The sequence below is a fragment of the Puntigrus tetrazona genome, chromosome 2 (genome assembly GCF_018831695.1).
Source record: "Puntigrus tetrazona isolate hp1 chromosome 2, ASM1883169v1, whole genome shotgun sequence".
Classification (NCBI taxonomy): Eukaryota; Metazoa; Chordata; class Actinopteri; order Cypriniformes; family Cyprinidae; genus Puntigrus; species Puntigrus tetrazona.
This window is the reverse complement of record NC_056700.1, coordinates 14915310-14933395: the sequence shown is the minus strand read 5'-3', so window position 1 is coordinate 14933395 and position 18086 is coordinate 14915310. Positions and strand designations below refer to the sequence as shown.

The 18086-nt window shown below is 37.6% G+C and overlaps 1 protein-coding gene across 2 annotated transcripts; it reads right to left on the bottom strand.

Moving 5' to 3' along the window:
- Positions 1-715: 715 nt before the first annotated feature.
- On the bottom strand, positions 716-15175 carry ankhb (ANKH inorganic pyrophosphate transport regulator b). 2 transcript variants are annotated; one of them, XM_043217848.1, is made up of 13 exons: positions 15021-15175; positions 14350-14581; positions 11692-11908; positions 9969-10087; positions 8582-8665; positions 8098-8268; positions 7783-7917; positions 6891-6983; positions 5748-5843; positions 4259-4388; positions 3407-3530; positions 3191-3290; positions 716-2085 (listed from the first exon to the last, which is right to left on the bottom strand). In XM_043217848.1, the coding sequence occupies exons 2-13, from the start codon at positions 14443-14445 to the stop codon at positions 1945-1947; spliced, it is 1506 nt and encodes a 501-aa protein (XP_043073783.1). In that variant the 5' UTR covers positions 14446-14581; positions 15021-15175; the 3' UTR covers positions 716-1944. The 2 variants fall into 2 exon arrangements, with proteins under 2 accessions (XP_043073783.1, XP_043073775.1); XM_043217840.1 differs by lacking the exon at positions 15021-15175 and having other exon boundaries at positions 14350-14987.
- Positions 15176-18086: the final 2911 nt, after the last annotated feature.

Sequence of the window (18086 nt, the reverse complement as noted above, 5' to 3'; positions counted from 1 at the left end):
ACAAGGATTAGTAAATTATTACTCTTCCTTTAATGCTTTATGTCTTTTGAAATTAGTTAACAATGACTGTATTTTTATTTGAACAGGAAAAATTCCAAAAGAAGCCTTTGAATAAAATGTTAACTTATCTATAATGCTTGTTCATATTACGTTTACTGAGGTTAAATTAATTATATGCAAATGTGAACTGCTGAGAAAATGATGTCAGTAATTGCATTCATTACGTTAACATTTTTAACATTATCGCAAGATGCTACTAGATGAATCATCCCTAGTCTTATGGGGCTGTAATCAATATATTGCCCCTACCACCCCTACCTAAATAAACAAATAAACCCAAAAACCCAACAAATAATAAAAAAGTGTGTGATCAGGCGCAGAGAGCATGCGTGTTCAATCCTCAACTGCTGACGTCCAGGACCTGTGTGTTCAGATGTCACGACAGTGCCAAGGTTGCACGATAGGGGGCGTCATTTCACCGCTGTAAAATTCAACGTATTCGCTCTTACTTGAATCATTTTGCAAATGAGGTAAATTTGACCTGTTTTAGTTTCCTATTAGTCGGACTCCCTATGCGTGACATCCAGAGCATGCATACCGTTTTCTGTGTGGCATACTTCTTACCAAGTGCGGTAAAAGTGACAAACAATCATACCTTCGTTTTAACATATCTTAAGATTTTAAGACAGAACACAAGAACCTCATCACAGACTGCTTTAAACCACATTTTCACTGTTTAATGAGAGGACTGAAGACTTCTGAAACTGTAATAAATGTTTCTATCATGACTTGGCATTGTCCAGGAAATCTCAAATACAGAACAAGCTCAGCCAGACTTCACTATAATCTAAATGAAACAAACACTGGCTTAAAACATCCTTAGAAGCTGTGTGTGAAACTTGAAAAACAGCTCATTAGGGAGGGTACATTATTCAGACTTTATATTACTTATATCACTTTATATAAGTAATTATATATATTTTTACTTTATGTTTTCCATCACAAACATCCTGAGATACAAAATGAATGCCCAAAATAAATTAAGATAAAACAAATACTTCAATAGACGCAATTATGAAAACACACGGTCCAATTCTTTCTTTTCCTACAATATACAGAGTTCACAACATCACCCATACAAAATGTATCATATTTTATACACCTACAACATATGGTATGTATATTTAAAAAAATAGGTCTTCTAGATGACCCATAAACTTCAACCATTTGTCACTCTGAAACTGTTGTTTTCTAAGATGTCCATCAAATTCATTCTCAATTCCAATAAAAATCTGTAATATATATATATATATATATATATTTATATCTTCTGTTGACATTTTTTTAAATGATGAAAGCCCCCCAAAAAAGCATGTTGCAGTAACACATCACCGCCTATGGACCTCAAAATTCTTATCAAGTCTGTCCTTTCTGTTAAATATTAGAAGTAAAAAAAGAAGAAGAAGAAGAAGAAGAAGAAACAGAAAATACATTCCAAGCGGATGATGTAACTGCATTTAGTGTAGTCTTTCCTTTGAAGAGTCAAAACTTGTAGGACGGCAGCACATTAAAGATCAGCATACAGAAAAAAAAAATAGCAGTTAATGCACAACATTGCTTTGGTACAAATCAGTATCTTCACTGTCCTGCCTCAGAAAATACGATCTCCTGACGACAGCTGGAAGACGCATGTACGCATTTGTATGTCAGCGTGTGTACTGTAACATAGATATGCTGCAGCAGACGACTGTAGTCTCGACGACTGATATCTAAATGTCCCTCTGTGTTTATTTGAACTGTGTGCATTGAAAAGGTGAGCTGGTCTCTCGCCTCGGCAGGAGGGAAAGGCGGCAGCAGGGGACAGCAAGCGATAAAAACACTGCCCGAGTAAGCAAGAAGGCCCCGATTCCCACAACGCATCCTGCTCAGCCTTGAATCCACTGCTCAGTCTTCCTCCAGCTCTTCCTCATCCTCTTCTCTCAACTCCACGATGTCGTCCATGCGGCCCCCGGCTCTGACCTCGTTCATGGGGGCAGAGTCCTCCCCGTCGATGGCCATGTCTTCATCGGAGTCTTTCTTTTTCTTCTGTGTGGGGGAGAAAGAAAAATGCTAATCATCTTTGCAGCACAAATCCATACGTGAATGTTCTCAAGTAAAAAAAAAACGGATTTGCCCTGTTTAAGGAGTAGGGAGCAATGAACGCTGTCTAGGGATCATAAATGGGAACACAGTTCATGTACGTAGTTCTCTTCTAACGAGCCGGTTATCTGGTGTGTTAACTAAGAGGACTGGGATTGGGAAATGCTGATTTAATGGGATTTCAGGTACATTAAAATAACTTTACAAATAATTATTATATAATTATTAATCATATATTTTCAAATTAAATGTATTTATGTGATTGCAAAATATTGATTCGATGATCTGATTGGATGCTCAAGAAACATTAAAATCTTTTCAATGTTGAAAACTGAAAATGTGAAACTTTTTTTGAAATTGTGAAACTTTTTTTTTTTCAGGATTCTTTCATGAATAGAATCTTCAAAAGGACAGCATTTTGTGAAATACAAATATTTTGTAACATCAAAGTCCTTACTGTCATGTATTCTCAAATTAAAAATAATAATAATAATAATAATAATACTAACCCCAAATTTTGTAACATTAGTGTATAAAAACATGAAACTGTTGCTACACAATTTAATAATCTACAGTAATTAAAATATGACATAAATATGACTAATTTATCTCAAACTGAAATATATGGGGGAAGAAAAATCTTTGTTCTGAGGACACAGTTCAACATTTAGGTTAATAAAATCTACCTTTATGATATAGTTGACCCTTGCCTTAGATGTCAGTGTTATTGTGTTTAAAAAAAGTTTAGCTGAAAAAGTATTGAACTTTGAAACTTGCACACAAAACCACTGAGAGAGCATATTTACGTAACTGCACTTTTGACTCAAGACCTTATAGTTATTAAAACAACTACCCTCACTCTCCTGTATATATGTACGCTTAAAATATGCAACACTCTACTGAAATGAACATGTTTGCAAATTCATGTCTGTAGAGTTGCACAGCATCACACTGATTTACTGTTAAAAGATGCTTGATTGGATTGTTATAGCTCAAACAGAAAGCATTTTTATCATAAGAAAAAAACCTGCAGGCTTTTGTGTCGTCGTACCTGTTTCCGGTAGACATAGCATGCTGCGATTGCAACCATTGTAGACTCCCCAAGGAAACCAGCCAGCAGGGATCCAACACCGAGGGTGGCTCCATGTACGCTGCACAAGTAGAAGCGCAGAAGGCTTTTACATTCAGTCAAACAGATTTTATTATACAATGCGACACACTGAAGCACAACAAAAAGTGACCTAGCAGTAGAAAACAACTCACTTACCCCATGTAAGGAAGCACTATGAGACTGGTAATGAGGACAATGATGCGGAGGACAGAGCTGGGCGCCAAGACAAAGGTCTTCTTCAGGGTCATGAGCCAACCAGTCAGGTGAGCACGAATCGTCACTGAGGATAAAAAAAAAAATGCATGCAAAGCTGGTCTCAAGCAATCATATAAAACTATCTGGACTGTTACATCATATAAGTAAAGTGCAATTAAATTGGATTGCACTTAATATTTTCGCTCTCAGTTTGTGTAGGCCTGGAGACACCGTTAACTGAAGCATGACCACTCTTGTCCTTTGCCTTTTCGAAAGGCATTTTCAACCCAAGACCATCTGTCCATTTGATAATGCACATCAGACCCTGAATCATGCATTTTCGTTTGTCATGAGAAGCCTTCAGAGAACGTGCAGCTACAGAGCTTCTGCAGATTTCCTTACAATTTAAACATGGGACATTCCCAAAGTTCAATATACACTACTGTTCAAAGTTTGGGGTCAGGAGGATTTTTTTTCTTAAAGAAACTGACACTTTTATTCAGAATGGACAGATTTATTTCATCAAAAGTGACAGTAGACGTTTAAAAATGGCACAAAAAAAAAAATCCCATAAAAAAAAGCTGAAAAATACAACCAAACAGAGCATGTGCCTTTGTATTAAGTCTTTAAATATGAAATAACTTCATAATGAAATATTTTTATTTAATGAAATATTTTAATTTCATTTCATTAACAAGTGTTGTAATATCATACTTTCTGTTGGATGCTAAAATAAGTATACATGTGCTTCCCAAAAAAAAAAAAAAAACTAATAATGTTTGTTTTTATGTAAACTGTCTTAAAGTGCAATACCTGGAATGGGAAAGAAGGAGAAAATTCGCAATGGGGCGACACACAGCTCGGCGAAAGCATGATCTACTCCAATGATGTCTACCAGGATCCTCTCAGAAATGTGCGGTGCCCAGAAGACCACAAAACAGAGCTGCACAGAGAAAGACACCCCACATGAACGGAGCTATCCAAACAGAGTTAAATAAAAGTAGTAACAGGGTAAACAAAAAAAATAGGTCATTTCTGTGAAATGCCACTTTGGTTTTTCAGTGAAATATAATATCATAGATCGCATGTAAGCAAGCATATTATACTTACTGTTCACAATGCTATCAAATCACTATCATTTACACTCATAACTGTTTATATCTACAGTGTCTGAGTGGAAAAACGCCTTTTGAAATGTGGCTAACAGCACTGGAATGGGAAGTGTGTGCACAGACACCCTGGCACAAGAACACAACACTTGCTGCAACCTCTTAACATCAGTAACACAAACAAAAATCAATGATACATAGTTTACAATCGAGTCGTAAGGTTTCTAGCTTTCACAGAGCAAAATGTTAACACAAAATCTCGCTGCCTTTGCGTGCTTAATTAAAAAGCAAAGAAAACACATCCACAGCAGTGCACTCACGCAACATTTTGCTGAAGAGGAGGACATCGGGGCAAAACTATAGTGTGTTTATGTAAGAGATTTAACAGAAGCCTTTGTATATGAGCGACACAGACTCATACATTCATGACTGTACCTCCATATAGCCAACAGAGGGGTGAAATTATGGCATAAAAATGATAGCGCTAGTGTGATATTATGAAGGCTTTAATCTAGGTCAGGAAGGGAAGGTCTGACCCTGTTACCGAGGCAGAGCGCATCAATTAATCATTTAGCCTGACTCTAAAAGCACTCACAATAACAAGACACACTATCCTAATGCACACCTTATGGCTTAGCAACTACGTGTTTCATAGCTGAATAGGAACCTAAGGATTTTTGTTTATTGCATTTTGGAAAAATTTAAAATGTAATTGTAAGTAAACAGAATGTGTAAAGATTAAGCTAGTGTGTGTTTAATTGCTATACATGTAGACCAAAAGAAGAATTGGTAAAAGGGAATGAAGCAACAGCACTAATACCACCCATATTCATAATGCATGGAGCATACTTTGTTAATTGTCACAAAAGCAGCACGGCATGTTCTTCACGCTTTCCATCTTCCTGCTTTTCATATATGGGCTGCTACGACTCTCACCCTATGTTAAATTGCTTATTGCATTCTTCAACTGTAAGCTGCTTTAGATAAAAGAGTCTGCCAAATTAATAAATGTAAAGGTAAATGTAGATTTAAAAAAAATAATAAATAAAAATCCTCCTCCTGATTGGCTAAACAAAGCCTGCTCATAATGAACTCCCACAGCACCTTTGAACCTGCTGAACTTCAGTGACCGCTGGTACCATAATACGAAACAAGTGTTATTGAAGCCAGACGGAGACAGTGGATGAACTTACTGTTATAGAAAGAGCCAAACAAACAAAAGTGAAGCGCTTGATGTGGGACTTTGTCACAAATGTACCACTGTTGACCAGCTTGTTGCTTGGGTTATTCTGGAAAATGAGAAGAAACGCAAAGAGCAGATGTCAAGAAAGATGTCAAATTCAACTTACGCAGGAATAAATTACATTTAATAAAACATTAAAATAGAAAATAAATGTAAACAAATTATAATAACATTTCACAATGTTCCAGTTTTTACTAGTGCTGTCAAACAATTAATCCAAAATTACTAAAATGTTTTTGTGTACATTACAGTTTGTGTATATTTATTATGTTTATATAAATGCACATCCAAGAAAAATGCCACGTTTATATATAAAATGTTTATATACAATATAAATTCTGTATATATAAATACATGTACATTTTTCTAAATATATACACAGTACACACATACATAATGTAAACGAAAACATATTTTAGATGCAATTAATTACGATTGCTTGTTTGACAACACTAATTTTTGCCGCATTCCAGTCGAATAAATGCAGCCTTGATGCGTAAAAGACACTTCTTTCTACAGCATTAAAAATATAGTAAAGACCCCAAGCTTTTGAACGGGAATATAGATCATTTATCTATAAAATGAACTACAGTCATCCAGACACCTGTGGCCAGAGAATTTCCCCTCGCTTTCTGAGAACGTCCTAATTGTGGATCCTTCTGATCCTTTTTCTCAAGCCAAACATCTATAAATAACAGCACACTACTGCGCGCCTTTTTAATTACAGTCTCTGGGACTCTAGCTGCAGCTCTGTCTCCAAGAACCCACGCTATTTACCCAAAAGAATAACTGCTTAGTCATTAAGTTAAACAAGGTAATAGACACTGCAGTATTAGGTGACACAGAAAAGGTAGAAGATATAAACTAATTTTGTCATCCCTTAAGTGTTTGAGACAAAGTTAGACAGTGTGGTATAAATAAAAAGCAAATAAACCACACTGAGTCCTTTTCCTGATCTTTCAGGCAGGACGCTGGAAGCTGTCATTTTATCTTAAGTATATATGTGCAGAGGATAATTAGTATTAAGCATTCAGAGTACTGTATGATTAAGGATTAAAAAAGTGTTCGTTTAAGGTAAAACAACAACATTTACCTTGTCAAAAGCAGGGTAAACAGCTCTGAGTTCAGTGAGCCATCCATATGGCATATGACCCACTGGATACGTTGCTGTGAGAACTGCAACAGCCTGGAAAACAACGGTGAGATGATGGCAATATTAAATACCCACAATTTCATGTTTATAATGAATGTTTCTATTCTAAGTGATGCAAAATATTTCTGACATTGAGGCACCAAACAACTAGACTCATAATAAAGCTTGCTTCGTCATCATAGTTTTTTATAAACCTGCTTTAGTAAATGTAAGGAGGGAAAAGTACAATCAGCTTTAGCCAGTGGTAAAGATGGCCCATAAAGCACAGGATGCGGATGAGATGCAATTATGACACATTAACAACTAGTTTTATTCAGTGTTATTTCAGCATCATATAATAGAATATATAGTATATAGTATTTGATTTAGCTTTTATTTTTGTTTTATTTAGAATATTTGTTATGTGATTTTTCATTAGAATTTTCGATTTCTTTTTCTTTCTTTTTTTTTTTTTTTTTTACAAATATTTCAAATTGTATTATTTTATTTGTATTTATTTTACTTTTTGATTTCATTATTTTAATTCTGTTTTTCAGCATTATTTTAATTACTATTTTAAATATTCTCAGTTTAGAATAACAACAGTTGTAATTCATTGGATGCATAAATTTAGACACTATACAAGCATTTTTTTTTCCATTTCTGTACTCTCAGCTAAGATCATAACTGTCATAATTCTTACTAAAGTGCTGCTGTGTTTATACCCGATGACACAGAATATTCACACATACTGCATATGCTGTATCTGAATGACTGAAATACTGACAGTGACTATATTTTGATGTCTAAATACCGTAAAGGCATACGTGTTCTTGCCATGGGGGACACTAACCTCTGTGGCAGCTGTGCTTCCTTTCAGATCCCGTGACACAAACAGATTGACGATGGGTCTGCTAATCCTCTGTGTAGCCAGGATGAGAGCCAGTGGCCACCAAAAGCTTAGCATCTTTTTAATAGTGGCATCACCCTATTACACATTACATTAGTGTCAGTATATAGAACAGTTTCAGGATTCTCATATATATATGTGTAAAACCAATAAACTGACAGGTGTAGCTGTGATAATAGACTGAGCAGGTCAATAGTGAAGAATTTGCATAGTAAAATTGCAAAGTTAAACTAGTGTAAAGAGAGTCAGTTGACATACCCCAACCTCAGGCCCACTGGATTCTGGGATGTTGTCATGAATGTTCCTGTAGTAACCCAAACCAACGATAGTGAAGCGTACTAAGGCGCCCATATACAGAGAGAGGATTGGGATCAACAAGGGCTCCACACACTCCAGGTGACTGTGGAGCAAAATAGCAACAAACACAATCTAGAGAGAGAGAAAAAGAGAGAGAGAGAGAGAGAGAGAGAGACACAACCGTGCAACCTGATTACAATGACAGTGATAAATATAGCCATTCTTGTGGCACATACAGACTCTATTATTAATTTAAAGCCAAATACATCATTAATAAAAACAAATTACACCACGACTATGATAAGCAGAGACACATTATCTTCGCCTTCAATTATCCTTCATACACAACCACATTCTCATAAACATACCAATACAGAGATACGGAGTGTTAGAAGATATCATAAATCAAGCAATGAAATGCTGATTTGATGAATCTAACTCATACCTGTGCAACAACATCAGAAATAGACGCACATCCCACCAGGAAACTGTGCTTGTGCTTCAGAAGGATCCCAGCATGAGTCCAGGCCTGAAACCACATATATGAGCTGTCAGACTAACTTACACAATAAAATATGACGTTCCCCTTAATGGACAAAGAGAGATGGAACAGCGGGCCTGAGGTGTATTTTAGTCCTATAACACCCTTTTTGGTACTACGTTGACGGGGAACTCGCAAAGATGTTAAAACAATATTCCGTTTTATATTTCAGTACACATTACTTTTCAAACATCTTGGTTTGGATTTTGGAAAGCACTCATTCAGTTGTAAAAAAAAAAAAAAAAAAAAAAAAAAGCAAAACCCCTGCAGTGGAACATTTCATCCCCTAGGGGGTCATGGACCCCTTGTTAACTGGGTCCGCTCTCTTGAGACTTAAAAGTCCTCTGAAGTGCTTTGAAATACGCACCGTTATTCTATGTGGTGACATAATTTCAACTGAAACAGGAAAACAGGACGGGACATATTTTTAAAAGAACCAATAGCATTTATATCTGCTCTGGCCAGAGCTGTTGAACTTGGTGAAGCCACAGTCTAATAGAGTACCCCTAGATTCAATATGAAACTCTTACTAAAACAAAATAGTAATCATAATCATGCTGAGGTTGTGTAGTGTTTAATATATGCAGACTAGTGCATATGTTTCGGTCCATGCGATCGAATCTCTGGAGTACTGTCATGGATAGCATGACCACGTTTGCCCCAATCGAGAGCATATTTACAGTCCACTATCGTCTACATTGTGCACTACGTGCCATTCACCGTACACAAAATACTAACACTGAACAGCTTCAGCGTGTATTTATAGTGTAGAGGGCAGGTGCTTCATATTCTAGAGAGCATTTGATCGGTCAGAAGATGAGAATCTGAAGTACGGGGTGACGTCAAAAAAAACTGTTGATTGGTGGAAGTGACAGAACTGCAGGTTTTGAACGCTTACATCCTCTAAAGGCGAATCGTGTCACTATTTTGAAGGACAGTGGCTTATAGACAACCTTCAGACTGACATATTGATACTAACACCCAAATTTTGATATCAGGAGGACTTTAACACTTTAAACAAAACACTGCTGCAGCTTAACCTCCATTGACAGGCACAGGATGTTCGCGTGGGCTGCTATTCATCCAAAGGAGCTTGATGGATTTCCAGATCTGAATAGGCTCTGATGCCTGGCCTTACCACGCACGCTTACACACACACACACACACACACACACACACACAGTCTCTGCCATCTGTGCCAGGCAGGCGAGCCAGATCTGACGGTCAGAGCAAGAGCACATTATAACATTACAGCTAAATTTCCAGGGCTGAGACGTCACGACACACTCACCATGGCGTCAAGTAGAGGAAAAGCAGCCAGATAGAGAAACGCCTTCCGGGTCTTACTCCCCACAGACTCATCCACATGATGCAGTTTGTTAATGATGTAATAGCCCAGATTTGTGTAGGCTAAACAAGCAAAAGTGAGAATAAGATCAATACATATTGGAATCAATAATAAAATAAAACATATTTTTTGGCTTTGCTTCCACAACAAATAATATAATATAATATAATAACAAATTAATTAAAACAAAATACAATTGTTCTGCTACAAGAATATATATAATGTAATGTAATTGTAATGCAATGTAAATGTATTATGCAATATATTTAGCATGATAGCCTTTAGCATTCAAACCATACAAAGAAGGGTAAGATATATATTTTGGATAAGAATAATATAATGTAATATAATATAATATGATATAATATAATGGATTTGCAGTTAAAACGAGAACAAAAAAAAATGGAGGGCTACACAAGTTGTAATACAATACAATAAAAGTGCAATGCAATGTAATAAAATGAAATGAAATATACTCCTAGGATAGGTTTCAGAACTGGCACAACCCTACATAGAACATGGATAGTGGATGGATTATAATATAATGTGTGACATGATGACTTAATGCTTAAAACTAGAACAAATAAAATGCTAGTTCTAACATAATATAACAAAATATATAATATAATATAAAAGTTCTCAGGTCTGCTATTTCTCCTGGGTTTTTTCCCTTTTTTCAGGAATGCATGCAGTGACGTGATCCACAGATGTATGACACAGATCTACCAAGCTCTCTGACTGCACAAACAACCGTAATATGCCTGAGACCACACTCAGGATGATGGAGAGCGTCCATGTTATGCTAACACGCTGTAACTTCTTCGTTTAAAAGCACATCATTACGTACGGCGGACAGGTGGTGGCTTAATGGTTAAAAATTCATGCCGTCTCCCAAGAAGGTGCTGGTTTGTATCCCATGTCCCTCTGCGTTACATTCTTTCTCCATGTACTCATAGCAGTAACTGCCATATGAGTGGCTGGAAATGGCTCTGATTTCTTGCTTCGTATGTAAATGGCTATTTGTGTAAATGCAAATAGATTCAAGCTACAGAAACCGACATATTCTGGATAAATAAATAACCTCATTTTGAATTACATTGTATAAATACACCATTTCATGATGACTACACCGTATTTAACCACATCCCACGGGCTTAAGTATTTGTAATTTGCTAAATATGGGTGGCAGAACTTATTTCCCGCGGAGTAGGAGTGCAGTATTTTGCACAATTTGTTTAATGACAATATAATCATAGAGGGTGAACAAAAATAAAATGTCGAGCTACCCCTGTGAGTTGGAATAGTTTGTTTGAGATACGCCTCTCCGTTCACGGAACAGGCATGTAGTAACTTGGCAGAAAAACTCTTCCGTCAATACAGCAGATACAGAGACCATGCTTAGAATAAAATGTCCCTTTGTGTGAAGAGTTTGTTTTTAATTCCAGAGAATGGATGCATCTGCCGAGATGAGAGGGGTTTGAGTGATCCAGACCACTTGAGCTAAAAGGAGGTCCTTCTCCAGTCATAACATGGCTTACTAATTCTACCACCCTGACACGTTTGTTTGGAAAAGTGCAAAACAAAGCGATGTTCCCTGTACGTTTAGCCCGAACAAGACATGCAAGACCAGAGGCAGCGTGAGGAAATAATAAACTGGCAGACTGACCAATAAGAGTGTGGAAAACGATAGCCACGGTTCCTGCAGCGACCATACAGAGGACTGCCTTGGTTCTGTCCCTTTTGCTGTTGACAAACACCAGCCCTACGTTCTTGAAATCACTCATAGGACCAGTGAAGAACTTCATGAGGGAGTAAGCCAGACCATAGCTGGCCAGCATTTCTACTGCATCCTCTTTAACTGTCGCAATGCCCCTGTTCAGAGCCTGTAGAGAAAGAGAGAAATGATACAAACGCAAATTTATGTAGTGTTGTATAATAGAGTGATAAAAAAAACCTAGCCTAAAAATACATGAATAATAAAAACAAAAATCTACACTAAATCTAGATGTTGGTTTGTCTAAAGCTAATCTAATTTCTGATGTCAGGGAACGAATAGAATAGAACAAACTATCCCCCCTCATGCGATTCCTACACAAAGAGGGTTTTATTCCCAAGATATACAATACTACCCTGTATTTACTGACAAAAGGCAGCACCAGTTTGCTATATTGGACAACTAACCCAGAAATTACTCTTAATTTTTTTTTTTTTTTCACACATGTGTCTTTTAAAGCCACATATGTGTAACAATACAAACATTGCAGTTTCACAGTGCACCATGTGTCACACGTCTAAACTCGAATAAGCAACGGCGTCAAGGAAAAAGAGGAAGACTTGTTATAAAATGACATTTATTCATGGACCTTTCTTGAGAGAAACACCTGTAAACCAATCAGGAATCGTTGTAATCGTCAATAATGTAAAGCCACAGTAACTACAAAATCATCTCAACAATGACTAACCACATTACGAAAGATTTTACAGCTTTATAGTCACATGCCAGAATACATCCACATCAACACACGAGAAGGTGATAAAACAGCGTGTCAGATGTCAAACCTGTTGGAAAATGCTGAGATGCACATAAACTCACATACTTGCTCTACGGGTGTTAGTGCATTACTAATGAATTAACTTTTCTGCCCTGTCCTTGACTCGAATGTGGTGGCACCGTTCTGCAATACGAATAACGAGTTTGTTTAAATCTTAAGATTTCATTAGGATGATACAGCAGTAGATATTAAGTCACATAATTGATAGGAAGCAGCAAGACCTGTACTACAACAGATAAAGTCAAAAGGATGTGCGAACGGACGGTTCCTCTCCTTATCTGCAGCCTTCTTCGTACTCTAACTCTTTGTCTGCCACTTCATCTTCAACGCCTAAGAAGAATGTGCAGCTAGATAATGATTGTCTGTTACTGTGGGCAGACAGGCTCTTAGGGTTCCTGCTCACATTTCTTCTGTCTGACATTAATGATTCTGAAAAAATGAGTTGGTATCTAACAAAAATCGAATGGCAATGTTTTATTTAATCTTTTCAAAAATCAATCGAATTCTTTGGAGTAGTGAGCTGTGTCCATCAAATCTATTCTAATTTCAAAATAGCCTAATTCTATCTAAAATAATAACTATAACTTGTCACTTTAAGAACTGAGGGATCGAGTCAGCAAATTTAATTTCCTCAACTCTCAATTGTTTTTTTTTTGTTTGGTTTTTTTTTTAAGATCAACTGATTACATTTTACGGGCAATACCAATTTTGGTAACACTGTAGTATAAGCACCAATTCTCCATTACCATGCTAATAAGCCGTTTATTACCACTTATTAAGCCCATATTCTACATCCCTAATCCTACCAATACCTCAATTTAACAACTACCTTGGCAATAAACAGCATATTAGTAGCTTACTGAGGCAAACGTCATAGTTAATGGTGTTTGTTGAAAGCTAAAACTGGACCGTGAAATAGAGTCAGTTTTTTTTTGGTTGTTTGTTTATTTTTTTTAAATTATTTTTTTATGTCCCGGTTTTTAATAACCAATATTAACTGCCATTTTTGACACACAGAAATTACACCACAAAAATATGAATATTCAGGTTATCATCATGCACTTGAGCTAACATATTAGAGAATTAATTTTTCATTTTAAAAGTTTTAGAATTATCCAAGCAATACGTTATCACATAATGGGATTCATTTATTTGTACACATAATATCAAAAGAAACGATTTAACTGAAAATGATGACTCGGAAAACGTCGCTTGGCCAAACTAACTACCACTCTTTCTCCAAACGTTAATTTTCAATAAAATCACAATTATTTGGTGTACCGTGACAGTAAACATTTGTCTTCACGGCCAATCCGTTTCAGCCACGCAACGACCGTTATAAAAACCACCGTGCGCGCGCGACATTATTTAATGGTTGACAAAAACAAGGCCGGTTCACGCAGAGGTGAGAACAAAAATCGGCCCATCCAAAAGTGCACATTCATCTCAGTCAGATTGCTTTTGCATTGTTCAGCGTGACACATGTTATTGGACGCGCTGTATGGCCAGCTGTGGACGAACGCGCACAGCTGATCGGCTCGCGTCGTTCGCGGCGATGCCTTGTTTACCAAGGGCCGCCGTTTCACCGATTCCTTGGGAAATAAAACGACAGCCTATAAATTAGGCGTATAAGCCCCGAACAAACAGAGCTCTACAGCGGGGAGCGCGGATGGACGAGGGATGCCGCTGCTGCAGTGTCCGGCTCCCGAGGACGCGCAACCTATCTTACGTCACGCACCGCTGTATTTGACACACAATTCATTCACACTTGCCTGCTCGCCGAGGTCGATGGCTATGTTGGTTATGGCCAGCGGCACCAGGAATCGGATGAGAGGCCAGTAGTGCGTCAGCGCCGGGAATTTCACCATGATCGCAGGGAGGAGAGCGGCGGCACCGCCAGCATCAGCTGCTCGGATCTGGAAGGATGCGGGGCCGGTCACAGCCCGTCGAGTTCTGAGCGTTTTCTAGCAGAAATCCGCCGAGATCAGGTCCGTCCCTGCCCTCCTACACAACAACAGCATCATAAACAATGATCCGGTGCATGGGAAAATAGGAGGGTCACCAGAAAATTCTGCTGACGGCTTCTCCATTGTTCACCCATCAGCGGAGAGGAAAATAAATACATATAATCGGCCGAGCCGATCAAGTGCGGCACGGGTATAGATAGAGACGCATGCACGGAGTCGCTGGGCCAAGCCGCTATTCTGCTGTAGATGGCCACTCGGCTAACTGTACTTAAATCATCATCCTTCCTTAACAACACGTGGGGGACGGTCGGCGCACAAAAGCCCCTCCTCTTCCAAACGTCACCTGCTGCGTGCAGAAAGACACAGAAACACACCGCTGAACGGCACACGGCTGGCTAAATAGAGTTCATTCTCAGAGAGGAGCTTGCTAGAGAGGTCTGAGCGCGGGGCGACGAAAACCCGTCCTCGCGTCTTACCTGCGTGTAAGCCCGCACGTTTGTGTGATACGAAATGTTGACATCGCGAGCAAAACATCGAAACGAGACTTTAACGCTAGAATTTTTTTGAAGCGGTTCTAATCAATCTCGGCGAAAAAGGATCGACATCTTATTTGTCGTCCAACAGGTGGCGCTGCAGAGCGGGCGAGTCTCGTGAGACGCACAGACAGACTGTGCATTATTAAAGGGGCCGTTCAAACAAAAATGACCGTCAGGTTTTTGCCTGACAGAGGATGTCTCCTTTTGTGCGCCTTGTGTATTGAATAGATATATAAGGTGTAGCTCTCAAGGAGGGGGCGCAGGATGACTTTAAATTAAACCACTTAGTGAATGAATTGAGGTTCATTCGTATTCTTTGAAATATAAAGGAATTTGAATAATTCATGCATACCGCCAATGTCCTAATTAACCTGAATTCGCTATTGAGTAATTAAAAAAAATCAATATATTAAAAAAAAATACAAAATATTTAAAGGCAAAAAGGAACACAAACTGGATTTGTATTTTCCCCTCAAAGATGAACATACAGTTCTTAAAGCATCTGGGATCACAGAATAAGTCATGGTTCATTAATTAATAACAATCAGTTTTTTTAATAAAAGCAACTTTTTCGTAGTTGCATCATTTTCAGCTTTGTCAAAATACAGCACAAACGCTTAACACATCTTACAGCCAGTACTGTGAAATGTTAACTGTTGTGTGGTGCTTGAATCACATAGCATAGCATAATGAAATAAAAATGGTTCTAGTTCTTTTATTTAGAAAGCACATTGAAAACAGTAACAAGGCTGCCCGGAGTGCTGCGTGACATAATGATCAAAGATAAAAATGTATTCAAACAACAAAAGTTTACAAAAGAGGTTTAAAAACTGATAAAGATTGCACGCTGGCAGAGGAGAGTTATGGTCCCTCGATTGTGGAACGGCCTCCACAATCTCCACAAGTCCCATAACAGAAAAAGCTCTGAATCTCCTCTGAGTTTCAGCCCTGTGGAGGGAAACATAAGTAGGTTTCGATGAACAAATCTTAAGTCTCTGGTAGGACTGTAAGGATGCTGCAGTTCTGGAAGGTAAGTGTGTTTATAAACATTTCTAAACAAATAAAAGGATTTTAAAATGTATCCAAAAATGAACAGGAAGCCTTGCAAAAAGGGGGTTGCAGCATGATGTTTGTGGCCTGCGTTAAGAAATTTGGCTGCTGCTTTTTGGACCAGTTGTAAACAAGCTAATTTGGACTTTGAGTTGCCACGCTACAAAAAGTTTAAATAGTCCAATAGAGATGTAATAAACACATCAACAGACGCCTCAAGAGATTTTTCAGGCAGAAAAATGTTTGATTTTAGATAAGTAAGAGCAGCTGAAAATGACAGAGAAGAGATGTAATTTTCATCTCGTTAGTTCCTAACGCTTTGATTTAAAAACTGCCAGGATATTCAAAGTTGAGTTTTTAAAATTAAATTGTCTGATTGGCCAGAGGCAATAACCTCCGTCTTTGAGTAACAAGTTATAGCCAACTAGTGCTTTAACTCATCAAGACACGTAAATTAGAGGAAAAAGCTAAAGGATAATTTATTTTTATAGGCAGATCAAAATCAAATCTAAGGGAAGCATGTAGGTGTCAAACTCAGTTCCTGGAGCGCTGCAGAGTTTAGTTCCAACCCTGCTCCAACGCAAATACCATGTAGTTTTCAAATGAACTTTAATGATTGGTTAGTTGGATCAGGTGTGTTTAATTAAAGTTGCATCTAAACCGTGCAGGGCTGTGGGCCTCCGGGAGTTTGACGCTTCCGATGCGGAGAAAAGCAGAAGTGCAAGGATAGATCCCTGGGGAAGTTCAAATCTGAGGTAAAGTTGCCAATTCTGGCTGAAAAGTAATGGTCAATTAAATAAGGCTTAAACTGATTCAAGACTGAGCCTTTTAGCCCCACACAAGACTCTAATCTAGCAATTGATGATCTATAGTTTCAAAGGCAGCAGACAGCTCTAAGAGAATTAAGATCATGGAGTGACCTGAATCAGCAGCAGCTAAGATCAGTGTTGCCAACTGCTTCCAATTGAAAGTAGCTCAAACGTCACATAATTCACTGATCACTGATGAATATAGATCAGTGGGCAAGATGAGAACTTAGATAGGGTTTGTCCAGGAGTTTGCTATATTTGTCCCTAAACTTTTGAAAAAGTCTCAAAAGGGGGTGAGGAAGTCTCTAAATCTAGCTACAAAATAGCTAAATTGGCAACACTGACTAATATATTGTTTAACACTCTCAGCAAAGCTGACTCGGTGTAATGGAGAGGCTTAAAACTAAAAGACTGAAAGCGAACTGAAAGATTTCTGAGATATAGTTTGTACTTAAAAAAAAAAAAACAGTATCATGAGAGGTAGAAAATCTAGAAAGTCTACTGGACTGGGAACTGATGTTTTTCTTTGCTTATTTTTCTAAATTTCACTTACATTTCTCAAATTGTTACCTACTTTATCTCATAAATATTGCTTAATTATTATTTAATAATTAATTAATGTAACTTTAGATTTGCATTGGTTACATATTAATTACAGGACAGATTTTTTTTTCTTTTTTTTTAAGCACAGAACGACTTAGCCTGTAAGAAGGATATAAAGGTGCTAGTTAAAGACTTTAAAGTCTTTTTTGTCACAATGTAATGTAAAATGTTAAAGATTATTTGAAGCTGGTTTGGTTATTACGAACCCCACCATCAAATCTTTTAACAATTGAAAGGTTCGTGCATTAATAAAACTTCTGAGACATCTCTTCTGGCATTTCTTTACTCCTTTGTCATAAAATTTTTAATTAAAAAAGTTTCAGTGAACAATTAATCTGAGGTGGAGGTGGACTGTTGTACTGCTGCATGCTTCATCAGATGCTGTATGAATTATTGAGCTGTGCCTGTTTCTCGGTTCCTGCCCACGCTCTGTAAATTGCTCTGCAAAGTAATAAATTGTCAGACTAATAAAACGATGACAACCGAAAAAGTCAATACAAGAAGATACTGAAACCAGTAGGACACCAAGAGCTTAACCCGAATG

Coding starts and splice junctions, on each gene's coding strand:
- ankhb (XM_043217848.1), bottom strand. CDS start 14,445: ATGGTGAAATTCCCGGCGCTGACGCACTACTGGCCTCTCATCCGATTC. Junction 8,269..8,581: donor TTTCTGATGTTGTTGCACAG/GTATGAGTTAGA, acceptor CTCTCTCTCTAG/ATTGTGTTTGTTGCTATTTT. Junction 7,918..8,097: donor CCAGTGGGCCTGAGGTTGGG/GTATGTCAACTG, acceptor AATGTGTAATAG/GGTGATGCCACTATTAAAAA.